This window comes from Penaeus vannamei, chromosome 16 (genome assembly GCF_042767895.1).
Source record: "Penaeus vannamei isolate JL-2024 chromosome 16, ASM4276789v1, whole genome shotgun sequence".
Classification (NCBI taxonomy): Eukaryota; Metazoa; Arthropoda; class Malacostraca; order Decapoda; family Penaeidae; genus Penaeus; species Penaeus vannamei.
In genome coordinates, this window is record NC_091564.1 from 970,087 (window position 1) to 983,873 (window position 13,787).

The window sequence follows — 13,787 nt, forward strand, 5'->3', positions numbered from 1 at the left end:
ATCTAAATCAACCCTGGGAAGGTCAAGTTTATTTCATAAGGGATGACGCTCAACCCGCATGGGGAGGTGACGTTCAGGCCCCGTGGGGAGGTGACGTCCAGGCCCCGTGGGGAGGTGACGTCCAGGCCCCGTGGGGAGGTGACGCTCAGGCCCCGTGGGGAGGTGACGCTCAGGCCCCGTGGGGAGGTGACACTCAGGCCCCGTGGGGAGGTGACACTCAGGCCCCGTGGGGAGGTGACACTCAGGCCCCGTGGGGAGGTGACACTCAGGCCCCGTGGGGAGGTGACACTCAGGCCCCGTGGGGAGGTGACACTCAGATCTCATGGGAAGTTGGCTCTGAGAGCTCATGGGGTGACACAACAAACTCATTGAGAGACCACAGTCCCTCACACCTGGGAAGTGACACTCACAGCACTTTAGTAGAAGACAGCGACTCGTCGAACCCGTGGGGAGAGGACACTGGTAGTCAGGACCTCCTAGAAGAGGGCAGTCACGGATATCAGGGAGCATTTGACCCTCAGGAGCCCAGTGACAATTATTTTGGTCAGTCTGGGGTGAGTGACAGTTCCTTCCTAGGACCCGAAGTCCAAACGTCTCACCAGGAAGGCCCAACTAGCAACAATCAACAGGACATGCTTTACACTGCGCTGGAGGATGTCCTAGAGCAGACCAGGTCCTACAGCAACGAAAAGGTTCCACAGTTCTTGTCGTATCTCAAGCCTATGGAAGCTGGCCATGCCTTTGACTTCTCAGAAGAGGGGGATGACAGGAACTATAACACTGGGAAGCCTTTGGTCATTGAACAGTACTTCAATCCCTACTCCTACCGGGAGGAGAAACGCAGACCTCACAAGCCATTGGAACTTCCTGAGATGCCCAGGATAGAGGACCAGGAAGGCCAGGAGGATGAGCACATGACTAAAGAGATGATGAATGTAAGTGATGGATACGGTAAGGGAATGAGTGATAAGTTGATTAGATGGATTGGGTGAAGTGAGACATGAATGAGTTACCTTTTGTTATTAGTTGTATAGGTGCTTACTTTGTGAGGTCTCGTTTTTGTGTAAAACGATGTGAGTACTCAAATATACATAATCCCATAATAGAGGCTGATTTACAAATCCATGTGAAGACCTGGAAAAAAAAACCAGGTGGCTCTTTTCTCTTAGCTAATCTGCATCAATATAACTTAACAGGATCAATGTGTATATAAACTGGTTAATCTTACGTTTGAAAAGTCTATTTGTCTGCTTCACTAGCGTTGATTGGGTTTTCTGTTTATAATGTTGATAAAACATGGATGTAAGTCAGTGTCATTCTGCTGACTAGCCGTCTGCTAGTCAGCAGAATCAGAATCCTTTGTGTATTGCTGGGATGTGCACTTCGCCAACTCTAAGGCGGATTTTATCAGAGTTGATGGCATCCTCCTTAGATTGCTCGTATATCCCACCGCTGCCACCAAAGACAGTTGAAGTGGGACATAGACCCAGCAGAGCTTTGTGTCAGCCTCCCCTCTCCCACCCATTCCCATCCTCATCATCTCGCCTCACCTAATCCCTCCCCCACCACTTTCCCCACAGCACTTGGGTTTTGAAGTGACCAACCTCTTAGAAGTGAACGAGGGCAAGCTGTACCAGATGGACATGCTTATCCCTAAAGAACAGATGGAACACGTGATGAGGGACCTTGAGACCAACGGCACCGAGGGGAAGAAGGCTATTAAGGACACACAGTACCACTGGACTGACGGGCCTGAGGGGTATCCACTCGTGCCTTATACATTTGCAGACAGTAAGTTATGGCAGTGCAGTGCGGTTGGGTTTGTATTATGTTGGTGTGCTTGCATTATTCACATATCTATTCGGTAAAAAAAATACCAATAATCGTTTCAAAGGAAGACAAGGCCAGTGTCTGTGATAAAATAAGTATAATCAGTAAGTGGTGGTGATGGTTGTGTTAGTTGTATCAGTGATGAAAGTAGTATAGTAGTAGTCACAACATTAAAAGTAAGAGCAGTCGTATTTTAATAAGTGGTAGTAGTAATCCCCCCCCCTCCCCCAACCCTTACTCATCACTTTCCCCCCAACCCTTATGTGCATGCTGTGTGGCGCAGCTGTAACGTGCTAGTCTAGCAATCTTGCGGACCTGCATTCAATCCTGTGCGCTACTAGTGAATGGTAACCCCGGCCATTCCTTACACACGGGGAGATTTGGAAGCAAAATAAAAGTGTCACAGCAAAGAACATCCATTGTAACAAACGGAATTAAAACTAAATCTTTAAATCTATCCATCCCTCGCCCCCCAACCCTAATTCATCCCTTCCCCCAACCCTTACTCATTCCTCCCCCTCCCCAACCCTTACTCACCCCTCCCCAACCCTTACTCACCCCTCCCCAACCCTTACTCACCCCTCCCCAACCCTTACTCACCCCTCCCCCCCCAACCCTTACTCACCCCTCCCCCCCCAACCCTTACTCACCCCTCCCCCCCCAACCCTTACTCACCCCTCCCCCCCCAACCCTTACTCACCCCTCCCCCCCCAACCCTTACTCACCCCTCCCCCCCCAACCCTTACTCACCCCTCCCCCCCCAACCCTTACTCACCCCTCCCCCCCCCAACCCTTACTCACCCCTCCCCCCCCCCAACCCTTACTCACCCCTCCCCCCCCCAACCCTTACTCATCCGCCCCCCTCCCTTCTCCACAGCAAAGGTAAACCGAGACACCTGCTTGAAGGCGATGGATGAATGGACGACTCACACTTGCGTCAAGTTCGAGACGAAGCAGGGAAGCGCGGCGGAACCCCACCTCAAGTTCTTCCAGGGCAACGGCTGCTTTTCCTACATCGGCCGAATCTGGTTCTTCAATGGCCAGTACATCTCCATTGGCAAGAATTGTGGCTTGGTAGGTGGTCTGCTCGTGGCGGGTTCCTCGTTTGTTGTTTTGTATGTATTTCATCTTATTTATTTATCTATTTATTTGTTTATTGCGGGGGGGAGGGGGCACTTTCTCTTTTCTGCATGTATTTTCGTGTTTTATGATGCTTCCCGCTTTTTTTTGGGAGGGGAGGTTTAATCTTGCGCGGTTCATGTTTATTACTGTTATTTTTTATATATACTATTTCATGATATATATCATGATATATGTCTCACCCTTCGAAAACCTAAATATCCCCCTTCCTTCCACCGCTCCACCTTCCCTCTTCCCCCTTCTCCCTCCCTCCCTTCCCCCCTTCTCCCTTTCTCCCTTCTCCCTTCCCCCCTTCCCCCTTCTCCCTCCCTCCCTTCCCCCCTTCCCTTCTCCCTCCCTCCCTTCCCCCTTCCCTTCTCCCTCCCTCCCTCCCTCCCTCCCTTCCCCCCTCCCTCCCATCAGTCTTCCGCCGTCCACGAAGTCGGCCACGCCCTGGGCCTCTTCCACGAGCAGTCTCGACCGGACCGCGACGAGGAGGTCCGCGTGAACACCAACAACATCCTGCAGAGTTCGAGGTTCAACTTCGATGAGGCGAAGCTGAACTCCATCAACAACTACGGGGTCAAGTACGACCTCACTTCGATCATGCACTACAGGGCGAAGGTATGAGGGGGTTTGGGACGCTTTAGGGGCGTGGGTTCTGCCAGGGGATAAGGTCTCCTTTTTGTCTGTTTGTAGTCTTTATATATATATATATATATATATATATATATATATATATATATATATATATATATATATATTGCTCTTTCTTTCTAATGTTCCATCTCTCGTTCTCTGTATCTCGTTTTCTCTCGTTATCTATATCTCGTTTTCTCTCGTTCTCGAAATACCATCCTGTGACAAAGTTGCATTCCACACGAAGATCAGAACCTTTATTTTTGGTAGTGATAACGAAGCTTGATCTACAGAAAAGATGAGCAAAATAGGGCGTGGCTCCATCTGGCATCCTAAGAGCACAGATCGGACAAAAGGTTACAGGTTATGCAGTATGTATAGGTTGCAGTTTTGGAGATAAAACTCAATTTGTAATAAATTGTGCAAGACCTCAAGTCGCAGTCTTACTTTTTTCTTTATTACATCCTGTCCGTCAAATGTCCAAAGAATATCACTTGATTAAATTAATTTTACTATAGGATTTTATCTTTTTACGTGATAAGACGAAGTTTTTTTTTTTTAAGATAAGTATAGATAAGGTAAGATTTGCGGTGCAGTCCAGTAGAAATGCGTAACTGATACCCGACGAATGGCCTGACTACAACAGACGCTCAGCCAGTTTGGGTGAATGCACTGGACAGGAAAGCATTTACGATTCTATAAATAAACCTTATCAAATTAATTCATCTCTCTCTCTCAAGACGTGCACTAAAACATTTCCTCCTCTCCCGTAGACCTTTTACAATGGTGGTCTGACTTTGTCTACTGTCAACCCTCTTCTCCAAGAACTTGTTGGATCCATGGATAAGTTGAGTCACAGAGACAAGTTGCTGGTCAATCGCATGTACAATTGCATAGGTAGGTTATAGCTGTGGCTAATTTAGGCATAAATGAGTTTTTTATTCAATTTTATTTCCAGAATGATATACCACTTTTCATTTCTCAATCATATTTTTCTTCTTTGTTGGACAGTCAGTATCCGTTAATATTTTGGACAAAGGGGAAAATCTGCCTGGTAAAACTTTTCATCCTTGTAATATGAATGCATTGTAGGTTGCATAAAAGATAAATTTGCTAAAGTTATCACATGCTGCATATGTTTCTACCACCATTTGGAATCTATAAGTCTTTCGAGAGAGACTTCCTCTATATTGGATATAACGTACATAAACAGCCCAATTATTTTTTATTTGCTTTTCGACTTCCACGGGGGAAAAAAAGACTATACGGAGACTTTGCTTCACAGATAAGTGGGTAAAAGCCTGCGGAAAGAGCGCGGACCCTTGCAAGAACGACGGATACTTGGGTGTGAACTGTACCTGCATTTGTCCCCCGGGAACTTGTGGCGACTATTGTCAATATCAGATTGAGGGTTATTATGGTAAGGAAGGAAATTGTGAATTTGGACGATTTTTAAATGGGATTTTTATATTTTATTGGCCATTTTTTTTTTCTTTCTTTCTTTCATTTGAGTTTCCTTGTACTTGAAGTTCCGTACATGTCTTTTGCGACATTTGAAATAATCATGTTATACCTAAAAGCTCAATAAAGATGCAATATTCTTGAGGTAATTTTTCAATATTGCTTTTCCGTAGATGCTTACCTGTCTGGTTGTTCAGAAAACATCACTGTCGCCTCAACTATACAGTCTGAAGACTTTCCAAATCCTATTCCACCAGGTATGTATGATAGTATGATAGTATGTGTCTTGTATTTGGCTAAATTCCCAAAACTCTAGATTTTTTTTTTTTTTTTTATGTGGCACTTTGTATGGTAGCATCTGTTGTTGTTTTTTTTACACACATTAGTCCAACACTCGAAATAATGATCTGTTAAGTAGCTACAAGGTGTACACTTGCACCATAGAAATGTAGCGAAATTGTATTGTTCATTAGGTATATAGGCGAATCATCATCCCTCTGGCATGCCCTGACTTTGCCCTGTGACCGTTATTTTCGAAATACTTCGTTTTTCTAGAATTAATCAGATAGTCATTATTCCCATTGAACTCAGACCCGTTATACGTGTAGGGTTAAACCAGAGGGTCACATTAGGCTGAGCGCATCTACCATTTTAATTTTAAGGATGATAGTCTTTATCTAACCACCTTGTGTGTTTCCCGACGAGTCTTCCATAGAAAACATGAATTGGAAACCTTCTCAAATGTTTTTGGACCTTACTGAATAGAAATGAAGATGAACAGGACATCAACAGACGTAGCATTGTCACGTTATTTGTTGTATAAACTGCCACTCTTTCCTGGTTTTGAAATGCCATATAAGCAGTGATGAGCAGAGAAAAAAATGCACAACACAAAATCTACATTGTAGCCGTACTCCCCCTTTGCCAAAAGCAGATGCGGAAATCGAATCCTGTGTTACTGCTCTTTCGGATAAGCATGGCACTGCTCGGTCTAAAGTTAAGTTAACATACAGGAGAATTGCATAGCCCGCATCGTAGGGGTGCTAGTTCTTTTGTTGTGCGACAAGTTCAGGAGTTCTTTGTTTCCCGACGAATCAGTTGACTTTTTTCCATTTTATTTGTAGATTTTACCCTTTTATTTTGGGATTTTTTAAGGATGGGGGGGGGGGATTGTATGTCAGGCACCAGCAGTTAAGTTCCGTCCAAAGACTGTATACGAAAGACAGGAAACATGCTATCTAACGCATTCTTAAAAATGTGATCTCCCCGGTCGTCCACCAGCGCCATCTGTTGACTCGACGCCCAACTAAACGTCCGACGTCGTTCAGCGGGGATGTGCTCACTCGTGCTCGTGTTCTTGGTCAGTTCAGACTTATTTAGAGGGGGTTGCAAATAGCTTATTTACTAATCAATTATATATATATATATATATATATATATATATATATATATATATATATATATATATATATATAATCATATCGTATCATGACTTTGTAGTAGCATTTATTTTCTTCATATAATTCCTTCGCCCCTCCCAGCCCGAAACTACCCACTTGGCGATTTAGGGCTGGTTAACAACTGTAAATTGGTAGTTCATACATGCATGGTATACATACGGCGTATACAACATGCCATATACAGGATGCATTAAACCACGTGGCACAATGAACTTATAGGCCTACGGTCACATAACATTAGTGACATAATGTATGTGATTATATTGCCAAACATACATCAATACATAGAAATTGAGTATGATAAATGAAAGAAAATTATTACAATATCTTTATTAGAATAATAACAAAACCTTTACAAATAAATGGCCGAAATACACATTAAGTAGATTTTTGGTCTCTATTTTTTTAGACGGGCGGCACGACTTGACACCTTTACCAATCAAAACAAGTTCTTGTGATCCAATTTATATCTTGCTTATGTCAATCTGAACGTCACATATCTTAGGTTATATCTAAAAAAAGCATAAATATTACAAACCTTTCTTTTTCCTTTTTCATTGGCTCCGCCTAAGGCCTTTTTAAGGCCATCGGAACTGCGAGCGAGTCGAAGAATTTAAATTTACTGCTTCTTCGAATAATCGTGATTATTTCATTCCCTATTGTCTAGCTTCCTGTCTTTCCTTGTTTTCCTCCTCCTCTGTCTTGCTTCTCCCTGTTCCTGTTTCTTTCACCTATTTCGCCTATTTCCTATTTTTTCTCCCTTACTGTCCCCTCTGTCCTCTTTCCCTCTCCCTTTCCTCCATTCCATCTCTTTTCCTTCCTGATCTCACTCTCTAACCATTTTAGCTTTCCTCCTTGTCTTCTGCTTTTCCTCCTGCCTTTTCTCCTCCATCACTTTTTCACCCTCTGCTCATCTACCTCCCACCTCTCCACCTTACTAGCTGCTTGCCCTCTTTCCTCCATATCTTCCTTCCCTCATACCTTCCTACCTTCCTCTCGCATAACCCATTTTCGCCTACTTTTTCATCCTTTTTCCTCCGTTTTACCACCTCCTTCACGCTATCCACTTGCTCCTCCTCCAGGCGTGAAGTGCACCAAATGGATAATTGCCCCAGAGTGCCACCAGGTGGAGCTGACCTTCACCAACTTCGCCATGTACCCGCGTATCCAGTGCCAGAACAATCAACTATGCTGCTACTGGGATGGACTCGAAATCAGGACCAATGACCCTTATGTGGGGACGTGGTAAGTGCTTGAGGGATGGCGGAGAACGTGGTAAGTGCTCAAGGGAAGGCGGAGAACGTGGTAAGTGCTGGAAAAGAGAATAAGCGTTACTGGTGAAGTGTGAGGATACGACAGAGGTATTTGCGAAGTGCGTATCCGATGTTAATTATACAGGGCTGTGGATTGTTTCTTGGTAAGAATCAGTGAAGTAAGAATAAAAGTGGGTGAAAGATAAAATCATCATTGGAATATCATAGAACATAAAATTATCAGAACTGTAAATGCAGGTAAATGTCAGCCATCGAGAGACTTCAGTTTCGCGAGAATGTGTGTCAGGAAACTAGGATCTGTCAGCCACAGCGACCGAGTATGAAGCCTCTGACCCCATTTCCCCTCAGGTACTGCGCCAACGAGATCCATCAAGGCCGGAAGTTCATCCACTCAGGGAGCATAATCCTCTACTACCACACTACATCTCGCTACTCCCGAGGGTGGGAAGCCCAGGTCAGGTTCCTTCCGATAGCGGGGTGCAGGACGCAAGGAAAAGCTGGCACAGAGAAGCCCGTCCTGCCTGAAGAACTGACCAGGACGGTGTTCAGCGGGATGACCATCTTCTCCTTGAACACCGCTGTGAACAAGCTGCTCCCGCCCAAAGGAGACTCGAAGTGTGGTCTGCTGGAGGACCTGGGGAACGTGTACTGGAACTCGCCCCTTTTTGGCTTCGAAAAGTACCCGCAGAATTCCTCGTGCTTTTTCACCTTGGTTCCTGTGAGTTGCTATTTTCTTGCATCTTTCATGTTGCAAAAGTGTATTTTTTCCTCTTTCATTCTACTTTTGCTTTCGTAAGACTGTTTTACTGTAACATTTAGACAAGTCCATGTTGCATGACCTCAGAATAGATCAGTTCAAGTATGACGAGGAATTCTGTATATTATTTGACTAGTAGCGAATGCATCAGCCATGCTTATCAACATAAAAATTACCATAAACAACATTGAAACCATTTCGTTGTGAAATACATGTTAATAATTCCCTCTCTTCTCTTCTTGTCCCGTCCCTTTTTCTCCTCTCTTCTCTTCTCTTCCCGTCCCTTTTTCTCCTCTCTTCTCTTCTCTTCTCTTCCCGTCCCTTTTTCTCCTCTCTTCTCTTCTCTTCTCTTCCCGTCCCTTTTTCTCCTCTCTTCTCTTCTCTTCTCTTCCCGTCCCTTTTTCTCTTCTCTTCCCGTCCCTTTTTCTCTTCTCTTCCCGTCCCTTTTTCTCTTCTCTTCCCGTCCCTTTTTCTCCTCTCCTCTCTTCTCTTCTCCTCTCTTCTCTTATCTTCTCTTCCCGTCCCTTTTTCTCCTCTCTTCTCTTCCCATTGCCCATAGAACTCCCCGGTCGCAGTCAAGGTGAAGTTCGACTACTTCAAACTCCAGCCAAGGGCCAGTGGCGTGTGTGTGGACAGCGTCGACCTGGTAGAACCCTTCAGCCAAGAAACGAGGTATGACTGGTGTAGATGAGCCAAATTCCCATATACACATGTACATATATACGTAGACATAGACATAGGCATGCATGTATTAGCTTATATGTGAATACAGGCATATTAGCTTTTAGAAAAACCAGACAACGACATGTAGTACATATGCATATATACACTTATGATACACACTCATTCTCTTTCCCTTTTTCTCCTCTCTTCTCTTCTTCTCCTCTCTTCTTTTCCCGCCCCTTTTTTCCCACTCCATCCCCCATTTTTTCTATTTCTCTCGCTTTTCTTTATCTTTGGTGTATTTGGCCGGTTTCGAATGCATCTTTCTCAGAAATACATATTCGAAACCGGTCAATTATATCTATAGTGAAGATATTAATTCTCGTTCGTACTTATTTTTTACATGAATACAATGTATCTCTTCGTTTCGTAGTATCACCCTATTTTCTTTCTCTTTTTCTCTCCATATGTCTTTCCTTCTTTCCTTATCCTTTTTCTCCTTCGTTTCTTTCTCTTTTTCTTTTATTCCTACTTTTTCACCTCTTTCCTTTCTTTTTTTCTTTCTCATTTTTCCCTTCTTTCTCTCGTCTGTCTTTACGCATTTCTATTTCTCAGTGGCTGTTTCTCTTTGTTTTTATATAATTTTATATATAATATGTTTTCAAATACGATTCTCGTCTTTTTTTCTTGATATCGCCAATTCATCCACAATTCATCCACATTCCCATTTTGGCGAAGGCTTTGCGGATCACAGACAAGCAAGATTCTCCTCCCAAGCAGCGCCTTCACAGCAAGATTCGCCTCGGACAAGTACTACAATTATCAAGGCTTCAACATCACTTTCGAGCCCCAGAGCAACTCGGCTTGCCATAAGGTTCTTGTGGTTTGCGCTTTCGTTTTTCTTTTCTTTTTTTTTTCTTTTTTACTTATCTAGCAGGGAAAGGTATTTGGAAGAGAGGAGAGTAGTTAGTGAGACTACAAGTGTGACTTAAAATGTATTTGAAAGAGAGGAGATTGAGACTACAAGTGAGTGACTTAATTATTTATATTTTGTGTAAGTAGATGGCGGTGTTCGTGCGCGTGTATTTGTTTGTTGATAAACTAATAACTAAATAAGTTTAATTTGATGTTTGGTTATATGCATGCTCATTTATTCTTTAGAATGTTTTTCGTTTTTATGTATTTTTTTATGTTTTTTTTTCCTTTTTGGAAGAATTCGCCGAGCACAATTGGTCTCAGATTTACACAATAGATTCTTGGAGCAATTTGGCACTCTCTCTTATCAGTAATTTCCTGGTCATGTATTAGAAATCCTCATTATTCAAAACGTATATATATAGTTACATAACAAAAACCTTTTTTTTGCTCGAAATGTCAATATCACCCTGTATTTTTTATTATCCTATTTCCAATTTCAGATCATAAACACAGCTGCGGGAGAGGCGGGAATGATCACGACGCCAAACTTCCCGAGCTTCCACGGACGGGAGTGTGTGTGCGAGTGGTGGATCATTGTGAGTGCGGCCTTGTGTGTGTTATAGCTAAAGTACTGTCTTCTTGTCGTTACTGTTGTTGTTGTTGATGCTTTTGTTGGTGTAAAGCCGTGGTTGCTAATATTTTTTTCGTTCTGTGGCCGCCGGCTAATAAGTCATCATCTTTAGCGTCTGTCATCTTTTTAGATTCAGTTATTACTAGTTATGAATAGTGTAATGGTGTCAGTACCTATAGGACAAGAACACTTTACAGAAACAAAAAACAATTTATTAATATGGGTTAGTTAACTATGTGTACTGTAGGCGAGATAAAATTCAGTTTAATTCGACGTCATGATTTTCATATTGTTCCATGAATTGCGATAACGGCAACGATAACTTTTAACTGATAGGGCACTTGTATGTGCTTATTATTTGAATTATTATTTGCTTTATCACCAGTCATCATTATCATCACATCATCATCGCCATCCATTATCGTCATTGTCATGTAACCAGCATCGGTATCGTATCGTCGCGCGCACATTCAAACGCACGCACGCACGCACACGCACGCAAGCACGCAGTCGCTCACTCGTTCACTCATTCATTTGCGCGCGCACACTCGCACAGGTACAAACATTAGATTGATGTAAGAATTGCGATTTCGGTAGTGACTTCCAACTGATAAGGTACCCGTCTGTGCTTATGATCTAAACCGGTGGTTCCCAACCTTTTTCTATTGTGGCTGCCGACAAATATATAATGATATTCATGACCCCGTCCAGCGTCTGCCATGTTAGACAAAATCCAATTTAATTTAAATTCATAATTTCCATACTGCTCCATGACCCCCTAGGAAGTATCTTGTGGCACCTAGGTTGGGACCCATGAGTGTAGTGTCGTAAGTCTTGCTGTCGCTGTGTTGAGTAGGTGGTGTATTTTCGTTTCTCTTTGTCTATTCAATATGAATATTTCCGCTGATATATATAGGTCTTGCTCTTCTGAGTTTTGGTGTAATACAAGTATCCGCATTTTACTCTTCGAAATAGGTGCGCTTACGTGTACCCTATAAGATAAAGGCTTTTTTGTAGCTGTTTTATAAAAAGTAATCTAAATCGAGAACATTTTACGAGCAGTTACACAAGTACATCATTCTTATGCACACTTTTCTTACCCTGACTTGCAATTTATATGAAACCTTCCCCCCAGGCTCCCGCAAACAAGAAGATCAAGATTTCAGTCGAGGGTAAGAAGATCGGGAGATGTTCGGAAAACTACCTCGTGGTGGATCTTCAAGGAAGCAGGAGCTACTACAGACCAATAAGCACAAGAGTCTGCGGAGAAAAAAATCTGCCAATCTCCCTCCTTTCTTCTGGCAATGAGTTAAATGTGGTGTATAAGTCCATGAGGAATTCTAAAGGATTCCATATTCGGTATGAAGTTGTGTAACTACTCACGTATAATTTTTATAGCATTTTAACTGTTTATGTAATTCATGAGTTTTACTTTTTGGCTACTTTTATCTATTTATTGTTCAAAGGCGTTGTGTTAATATTGCAGGACTTTGATCCTAACAGTCGTATAATTGATATTTTAATTAATATTTTCTGAAACATAAACTTTTATATTGTACTATGTTTTTTTTATCAACACCTAATGACTCAGAAATAATTTAATTTCAAATATTGCTTTACCTTTTGGCAATAGTAATGTTTTCACAGGTCTAAAAGATTTTTTGACATGCCTGATCAAAAGGAAAACCTGTGATTGTTTTTCCCCTGGCTCTAGCGCCTAGGACATAATCTTTTTATTATATTCTATGATATTCAATACAAGTAAAATGAAAAGCTTTCTAATATCACTATCGCAAGAACAGGGAACAATATTAGTAGTTAAGAAAAGTTAAATGAAGAAATGGTAAGACTGCAGCAGTTCCCCCAGATGGTTCGAAGGAAGTTTCAGAATATTCGAAAAGCAAAATTTCAACAGAAAAGGTTAAAGATTCGGCAATTCTTATTCTTAAAATTGTATACAAATTCCACAAATTGGAAATAAATGAAACTGAAAAAATTCCTTGTATGAAATACTTCATGCAATTACAATAACTTTTATCTTCTCCAACCCCTTCTACTATCCACTTCTTCAGGTGTGAGAGTCGTGTTCTATGGATGAAAGGGTGACTTTGTGCCAGTCATGAACGGCGTAGGGTTATTCCCGTTTCTCCCTCAATATGTTCTAGACTTACCATGACCAGTAATAAAGATTTCATACCTTTATTGAATGCATCAAGGCTTGCCCCTTTATCAGCTAGCCCTACTGATTTTAATTCCCCCTGCTTCCATGACCCCAGGCTCTTCTTTGACCACGACTCTGAAAACTGCCCCTTCCCCTATGCCTACTGTCACCTCAAGTCCAGTTCAAGTCAACCACGCAGATTATTACTCAACCTCCGGAAAACCTTCCCTCGTCCCATTATCCTCCACCTCTAGTCATCTTTATCTACTGCTACCTCTTCCCTTACTACGACTCTTCAGTTTTTTTGCTCACCTCTCCACATAATTAATTCGCTGAACTCCACGCCCTCTTCCACACGGCCCACTCCGTCTACTACTCCTACCTATACAAATCTTTTGAGTTATCTGTTTAGCTCAGCCAAATGGAATCGATTTTTTGTGATCCTCTCTACAGCTCCTTCGATAACATTCCAGCAATGTCTTCAAAAACAAGAAAGCAAAGTTTCTTTCCGCAGCCGTCCTGATTGCTCCCGCCTTGTCATAGTTACACCTGAATCCCAAGCTAACGCATTATCTGGCTTCATTGGCTAATCCATCCATGCCCAGCTTTATCCCTTCCTCAAGACGCACTGGAACCGTCTCCATCTTCTCAGAAAGATGCCGTCTACAAGGACTGGTCGGACTGTGGAGGAAACTTACTCGCCTGCCTAACCATGATACAATATCGGTACAAAGTTACACCATTCCCTCCATCAATATTGCCAAGATGACCTCATGTTTATATTGGCGAAGTCCCTCCTTGTCCGACCATACCAACTTTCCTTCCCTTGAATTCCAGAATTATTGGCGTCTAGGTCACCCTGTCAAACATAACT

The 13,787-nt window shown here is 42.6% G+C and overlaps 1 protein-coding gene across 1 annotated transcript in view; it reads left to right on the top strand.

The window, feature by feature from the left end:
* LOC113820088 (zinc metalloproteinase dpy-31) overlaps window positions 1-12,310 on the top strand; it is a 12,692-nt gene extending 382 nt beyond the window's left edge. The window contains exons 1-13 of the mRNA XM_070130985.1: window positions 1-935; window positions 1,581-1,791; window positions 2,708-2,904; window positions 3,373-3,573; window positions 4,362-4,485; window positions 4,874-5,008; window positions 5,223-5,306; window positions 7,592-7,754; window positions 8,132-8,501; window positions 9,100-9,212; window positions 9,942-10,077; window positions 10,622-10,717; window positions 11,888-12,310. The exon at window positions 1-935 is cut by the window's left edge and continues 382 nt beyond it. Coding sequence (XP_069987086.1) covers window positions 633-935; window positions 1,581-1,791; window positions 2,708-2,904; window positions 3,373-3,573; window positions 4,362-4,485; window positions 4,874-5,008; window positions 5,223-5,306; window positions 7,592-7,754; window positions 8,132-8,501; window positions 9,100-9,212; window positions 9,942-10,077; window positions 10,622-10,717; window positions 11,888-12,127 — 2,373 coding nt within the window. The 5' untranslated portion in view covers window positions 1-632 and the 3' untranslated portion in view covers window positions 12,128-12,310. The remainder of the gene's footprint in view (window positions 936-1,580; window positions 1,792-2,707; window positions 2,905-3,372; window positions 3,574-4,361; window positions 4,486-4,873; window positions 5,009-5,222; window positions 5,307-7,591; window positions 7,755-8,131; window positions 8,502-9,099; window positions 9,213-9,941; window positions 10,078-10,621; window positions 10,718-11,887) is intronic.
* Window positions 12,311-13,787: the final 1,477 nt, after the last annotated feature.